We start from the raw sequence: 7,986 nt of genomic DNA, 5'->3' as shown, positions 1-7,986 counted from the left end.
ATTTACCTCGGCTTTGCCGAGATTCGAACCCCAGACCTCATGATGACAATATCTCATGCGCTAACCACTAGACTCATCCAAGAAGACAACTATTCAGTCGCCAAGACCAGTGGGTGGATGGTAAATTTATTATAAGAGTCGAAAAGGCTAGTAGATGGTTGGAATTAAATTTTGATCGGCACATGTCATTGGAAAAATATTTCTCCCACCCTTAATATTTAGTGATTAACTATAAATTAAGTTCATGATTTACCTCTATAAATGGACAGCTTTGATTATTTTAATAATTAGAAATGTCTTTTTGATTTTTTGGCTAACCACGAATAATTTAGTAATATGCACTTCCACCTTAACTTTGATTAAAATCAGAATGATTTTCTTTCAAATTAATAACAATATTAATTTGGATGTTCCTTGCTCATAATCTAAATTACTGGACACCCGGTTTTAAAAACAAATGATAATAATCCAAATAAAAATGCTCATTTGATAACTTATAATATCTGTCCAACATGAATCATGTCAGAAATGATAATCCAAATAGATTTTATAATTATAGAACATCTATTCAGCCAAAAGGGCTAGTGGATAGTAAATTTACTACAATGATAGTGATGTTGGGATTAAAACCTAACCGATGAATGTTCTTGAGAACAAACATTTCTCACCCCAAAATACTTGATGATTGACTATAAATTAACTTTGTAATGTACCTTCCTTTATATAATTTTAGAATGGATTGTGAAAAATATCGAGAAGTAGCGCCCACCTTTTTACTACAACTATTCAGTTAAAAATCATCAAGAACACAGTGCATTGGTAGATTTCATTCAACATGCATCTTACTAGTAGGTACACAAGCAATTTTATCGTTAAAAATATACAATATAAAAATGCACCTGTCAATACTGGATTATTGGGAAAAAGTATATTTGTGAACAGTATTATCCTGCTTTGCAAATATGAAATCTTAGGAAAGGATCTATTGTATGCATTCTTATCCTACTTTACAAAAAACAATTTCCGTGACCCAAACCCATAATCTCCTGATCACATGGCAATAACTTTACAATTACTTCAAGCCTCCCCTTGAAAAATATACAATATAAATGACAAAAGGCAATGCACTTGATTATCTTTGAAGGATCAAAACATTACCTTGAACTAGTTGCAGAAGATGCAAATTAAAGCTTGCTCCCTCCTTTCCTAAATATGGTTCCCATGGCCTTAGCTTTCTCCCTCAACAAAAATTTTTGAGTTTTGCCTGTAGAAGTCGTGGGGAGATCTTCAAACACGACTGTTCGAGGAGCCATGTAATGAGGCAACCGAGCACGACAAAATGTTATGATTTCCTCTGTAGTAACGGTAACACCATCCTTCAGTTTGACGAAAGCACAAGGGGTCTCACCCCAGTAGTCATCTGGCCTCGCGACTACTGCTGCTTCGAGGACTGCAGGGTGGCTGAAAAGCACGGATTCTACCTCGATCGAGCTGATGTTCTCACCGCCTGAGATGATGATATCTTTTGAACGGTCCTTGAGTTGGATATAGCCATCTGGTTGTCTGACTCCAAGGTCACCACTATGGAACCATCCTCCGCTCATTGCCTCCGTTGTTGCCTTTAGATCCTTGTAGTACCCGTTCATCACTGTGTTTCCCCGGAACATCACTTCACCAATTGTCTTGCCGTCAGCAGGAAGGCTTTTCATCGTGTATGGATCTTTTACATCAACCTCCTCCATTCCGATGTGATGAAGTCCCTGGCGAGCCTTGAGCCTCGCTCTTTCTTCCAAAGGTAATGCATCCCACTCAGGTTTCCAAGTGCAAACAGTTGCTGGACCGTATGTTTCAGTAAGGCCGTAAAGATGAGTAACGCAAAAACCAAGCTCTTCCATCTCGGACATGACATGGGGCGGAGGAGGTGCAGCACCAGTCATCACGCTTACTCTTCCAGGGAGTGGCTTACGCACTGTGATCGGAGCATTTACGATCATGTTGAGGACCGTCGGAGCACCACCCAGATGGGTAACCTTGTGAAGAGAAATGCTGTCAAAGATGGCCTTTGCTTTAACATTTCTCAGGCAGATATTGGTGCCGCCTTGAGCTGCTATGCCCCATGCAAGGCACCACCCATTGCAATGGAACATAGGCACTGTCCATAGATATACTGGCACTGTTGTAATATCGTTGAGAAGAATTGTCGCAATTGCGTTCAGGTATCCACCTCTGTGGCTGTAGATGACTCCTTTAGGCCTTGATGTAGTGCCAGAAGTATAGTTTATCGAGATCGGGTCACATTCATCAATAGGCCATTGAATCTGAAAGTTAGGAGAGGCATCTCGCAGAAGAGTCTCATATTCTAGAATAGTTGATCTATCGACACCACCCAATGCACCATCAGAGTCAGTCATATCTGAGATTATGATGATTGTAGGAAGATTGGCATTTGATTCGGCAAGAAGTTTTAGTGCCCCTTGGGCAATGTCAAGAAGGTGAGAGTCCACAAATAAAACTTTCGACTCTGAATGCTTAAGTAAAGTGGAGACCATTGCTGAGTCATGCCGTGTATTGAGAGTGCAGAGCACAGCACCAGCCATAGGGGCTCCAAAATGTAGATCATACATCGCAGGAATATTTGCAGCAAGTACAGCAACCTTGTCATACCAAGCATATGAGAACAATGGTTGTATGAGTACAAGCACAAAGTAGTTATTGACCGATAGCCAGTTCATCACAGGCATACCATCTAAAGAGTGAATGAAAAATGAAAGTGATAATACAAAACACGATGATGTTAATTAGGTTGCGTGATCTATGCAATGTATTACTAAATTTGGGGAAACATGTGATTCATGCTGTCATTATCAAGAAAACATTTAATGTTATCTGATTCTATCAATATGTCAGTCAAGAAATATTAACCATAAATTAAAATAAATAAGCACTTAATATGTAAGAGACAAACAAATACAAACAATATGAATGATTAGATTACATTTGAACCGAAAAATATAAGGTATTTATGCAGAAGGTTCCAGAAGTGGTGTGTACAGTTAGTGCTCTTTCATGCTACCCTCTTCCTTGGATTTGTTGAGATAGTGCCCTAAATGCTGAAGCTTTAGCAACTAAAACTCAATCATGTGCCCTAGCTATTTGGGATCATCCCTTCATTGAGTTTTATGCAATTCTAAGATTTCCTTCATTAGAACATTTTCCATCCCATGAAATTATTTGAACATAAACAAAATGATGCAGGACTAACTCAATAGGATCCCTTGAACTTCAAAAGGGCATAACTTTTTACTCTGGACTCAGGGGTCTTGCGTGCGGAATTTAGAGACCTACATTTATTACGAAGAACTGTAACCACCAGTTTTCAATCCAAAATCCACTGTTTAGGCCCTCATCTGAGCCTGCGAACATAGTTTTATTATTTTTGATAATTTCCATTTTTATGGTATTTAGGGTATTTTTGGTATATATGGATTAGGATTTATCTATATCAACGTCCTATTTTGTTAATTAGGATTTTTGTTAAAAAATTTCCTCTTATGAAAGATCTCTTTTCTTTCTCTACAAAATAGGAATTTCGATTCATATATTAGGAGTTTTTTTCTTTTTTAGTCTTAGGGTCTAGAGTTTATATAAATACCGCTTTAGCTATATGAGGATTCATCCCCTTCTTATCTACCTGCAGGATAATCGTTATCCTTCTCAGCGTCACAAAATCATAAACCACATCATGCATCTTCTTCAAGTCTGGACATGCATGCAATACAACTTGGCCATTGTAATTGCTAATAGAAGCAAATAACAACACAATAAACAATTATCTCTGTTTTTTCTCTTTTGTATTTAATTTCTTTGCTAAGGAAAGAGGTGGACCATGGAAGTGAATCTGGAATGCAGTAGTGATGACCTAAGGTGAGAAGCTGTAGCAGAACATGCCGTTCAATAAATAAAAATAAATGGTCTAACAGTTTATCCTTAGATTAGATCTAAAACTGCATACGATGGATCCCTTCAGTAGCAATCTTATATGTCGACAAACGTTTTGGTCAATTTCTGAACATTATTTCACTTCTTAAGATGAGAAAAATCAAAATCAAACAATTTAACTGAGTGTGGAATTTAGAAGAAACATAGAGAACTAAATCATTGGCCACTCAATCTAGTGGTCCTCCTGGTGACAGAGTATATATTGATAGCAACCATTGTTGTTTTTTTTATAAAAAGTCAAAATCACTGGTCGTTAAAGTGACACCCACGTTGATTGACACCAAAATTGGCAATATAGTAACAGATCAAGCAGTAAGAAGGAGAAAGAACCCAATTTATAATTCAATCAGTATGGATGAGTTCAGTAGAAACTTTAAGAATAGGGGATCCTGTGCCCTAAAACTGGAGATAGAACTAAGACCATCCGATAAAAAAACCTAGGCAAAAGAATGGAGTTTACCAATAATCAATCACCATAAACTATAATAACACATCCAGCAATCAGGAGGCTAAAGAGCCAGATCTGTAATCCTCATAGTACCAGAAGACAGCAAATCCTCTTATTTCAATCTCAGTACTCCATGAAAGAGGCTAAGGTATTAGCAAAATCTTACAACGTCTCCGCGAGAAACCCCGAGGGCGGTGAGGGCGGAGGCGAGCCTGAGGCACCGGTCGCGAGTCTGCTTCCATGTGTAGGAAGTGGAGCCGTACACGACCGAGGCGCGCTCGGCGTAGACGACGGCGGCGCGCTCCAGGAAGCTTATCGGCGAAAGCGGCAGGTAGTTTGCCGGGCTTCTGATGCTGCCCTCCATGGATCTCCCCCCTCTCTCCGGCGAAGCGAGACTGACTTTGGTTCTCCTTCCAATCACTTGATTTACCTTACCCTTTTTGCTGACCTTGGTCGTCGATTTCCAGAATTGTACAACTTATAAATCCTACGTGGGACCCAGGTCTTCAAATCTCTTATCCTCAATATCATTGATCCCTATTTTCCACTCATCCTTCTAATCTACCACCGGCGAATCAACACTATAACACTTAATGAAGATAAATTCAAGAAAGTCAAGGAGATTTAAGGATAGAAGATTTGAACTACACCTCCTCCGTTTTCTCTCACTATCTCTCTCCAATTCAAATGACTTTTCTATTCTCCTTTTCTTTTCTTTTTTTTAATTTTTATTTATTTTTATTTTTAAATTAATTCTGTTTATTAATTTTTCATTAATACTTATATATATTTTTTAATTTTTTTTAATTTTTATTTTTTAATTAATTTTATTTATTATTTTTTCATTAATACTTATATATATTTTTTAATTTTTTTTATTTTTATTTTTTAATTAATTTTGTTTATTATTTTTTTCATTAATACATATATATATTTTTAAATTTTTTTAATTTTATTTTTTTAACTAATTTTATTTATTATTTTTCATTAATACTTATATATATATATATATTAATTTTATTTAATTTTTATTTAGTTTTATTTTTTTTAATTAATTTTTTTATTATTTTTTCATTAATACTTATATATATTTTTTATTTTTTTAAATTTTTATTTAGTTTTATTTTTTTAACTAATTTTATTTATTATTTTTCATTAATACTTATATATATATTAATTTTATTTAGTTTTTATTTAGTTTTATTTTTTTAATTAATTTTGTTTATTATGTTTTCATTAATACTTATATATATTTTTTAATTTTATTTAATTTTTATTTAGTTTTATTTTAATTAATTTTGTTTATTATTTTTAAATTTTTATTTCATTTTTATTTAGTTTTATTTCTTTAATCAATTTTATTTATTATTTTTTTATCAATTTTTTTTATTTTATATAATTTTTAATACATGTCAAAATCTCTCCCTTAGATTACCCTTATCAAACTCTTGACACATGTTAGAACATTTTCTCCCTTTAAATCATCCTTCCCTCCAACCCTTGGCACATAACACATGTCAGAATCTCTCACCCTCTTTAAATTACTCATCTTCCAACCATTGACACCTGTCAAAACACCTCCTCCCTTTAAATTATCTCTCTTCAACACTTGACATATGTCAGAATCTCCACTCCCTTTAAATTTTCCCCCCTTCCAACCCTTGACATATGTCAAAATCTCTCATCTCTTTAAATTACCCCTCTTCTAACCCTTGACACATGTTAAAATCTCTCATCACTTTAAATTACCCCTTCCAACACATGACACATGTCAAAATCTCTCATCTCTTTAAATTACCCCACTTTCAATTCTTGACACATGTTAGAACTCCTCTCTCTTTAAATTACCCATCCTTCAATTCTTGACACATGTCAAAACACCCCTCTCACTTTAAATTACCCCTCCAACCCTTGACACATGTCAGAACCTCCCCTCCCCTTAAATTACACACCCTTCAACTCTTGACACATGTCAGAATCTCCCCTCCCCTTAAATTTACCCACCCTTCAACTATTGACACATGTCAAAACCTCTCCCTTTAAATCCTCCCCTTACATTTCATTTTTAGTCACTCTTCAATTACACCTCCCTCCACTGTTATCTCCCTCTCAGCCTCTCCTCTCTTCCTGAAACATAGTTATCTTCTTAGCCATTACTTTTCGTAATTTATAGAAGGAAATTATGGATTATTATTTGGGTTTATTTTCAGATAGTTAGTCAATTGAGAATGATGTTCATAGTGGAAAGAGTATCTCCAACAATAGTTGCGATTATACAGTCGAATTTACCACATATCAGGTTAGTTATTATCATTATTTTATGCATATTCGTTATTTATTTTATAAGTAGAGAAATTATATTAAGATTGAATAATGTCATACTTATACGTCTTTGTTATATTTTTTATATAGATATTTAAAAGTAGAGAAGACATGATAAATTGGGTAAAGACAGTTGGTCTAAAGAATAATATTGTAGTAGTTATTAAAAATTCTGCTAATTTAAAATGTGATAAGCTATCAAAGTGTCATCTTATGTGTGAAAGAGGTGGAAAGTACAAACTGCCACGATATCTAGTTGATGGACAATCCTTATAAAGAAATACTGGGACTAAAAAATGTGAATGGCCATTTGAACTGCGAGGTATACCAATACCTCCAGATGATGTGATGTGGGGTTTAAGGGTTGTCTATGGTTTTCATAATCATCAATTAGCAGAATATATTGATGGAATATATTGATGGTCATGAGTACCCGAGTAGATTAAAACCAATAGAGAAAGAATTTGTGTTCGACATGGCCAACAACATCACGCCTCATGAAATTCTTAATATTTTGAAGGAAAGAGACACGTCAAACACTACGGGTATCAAAAGTATTTACAATGTTATTTTCACAAATAAATACGCTAAACGGGACGACCTAAATTATATTAAGTATGTTTTGGATCAATTAATCAATAAAGAAAACCTCCATAATTACCGTACAAATCCAGACACCAACGAAATCACAGATATTCTTTGGGTTCATCCAAAAAGTCTAGAGTTGTCTATCAACTTTTCATCTGTGTTGATCATTGATGTCACATACAAGACCAATGAGTATTGGATACCACTATTGGAGGTTGTGGGTATCACATCCACAATGCGAACTTACTCACTTATGTTCGCATATCTTAGTAATGAGAGGACAAGGCAACTGACATCGACATTAGATACCTTACAGAAGTGGATGGTTGAAAAGAAGGCATCGTTGTCATTGGTGTTTGTTTCATATCGGGATTTGGCTCTTATTAATGTCATTGAAACATGTTTTCCCAATACACGTCACATCCTTTGTTTTTGGCACATAAACCAGTGCGTAATGAAGAAATGCACCCCTATGCTTGGTCTGAAGTGGCAACATTTTTATGCATCATGGCATTCACTCATTAATTCATCGACACAATGGTCTTATCAGCAGAAGTGGGATGTCATGCGCAAGGAGTATCAACGATTTGAGGGTGTTCTAAATTACCTTTGGGATTCATAGTTACATC

The 7,986-nt window shown here is 35.1% G+C and overlaps 1 protein-coding gene across 1 annotated transcript; it reads right to left on the bottom strand.

The window, feature by feature from the left end:
• Positions 1–1,110: 1,110 nt before the first annotated feature.
• LOC122005941 (butanoate--CoA ligase AAE1-like) lies at positions 1,111–4,914 on the bottom strand. The gene is made up of 2 exons (XM_042561195.1): positions 4,614–4,914; positions 1,111–2,654 (listed from the first exon to the last, which is right to left on the bottom strand). The coding sequence occupies exons 1-2, from the start codon at positions 4,809–4,811 to the stop codon at positions 1,185–1,187; spliced, it is 1,668 nt and encodes a 555-aa protein (XP_042417129.1). The 5' UTR covers positions 4,812–4,914; the 3' UTR covers positions 1,111–1,184.
• Between the last annotated feature and the right edge of the window lie 3,072 nt (positions 4,915–7,986).

Source organism: Zingiber officinale, chromosome 7B, assembly GCF_018446385.1.
Source record: "Zingiber officinale cultivar Zhangliang chromosome 7B, Zo_v1.1, whole genome shotgun sequence".
NCBI lineage: Eukaryota > Viridiplantae > Streptophyta > Magnoliopsida > Zingiberales > Zingiberaceae > Zingiber > Zingiber officinale.
The sequence above is the reverse complement of the archived record's forward strand: the minus strand, read 5'-3'. Positions and strand labels throughout refer to the sequence as shown.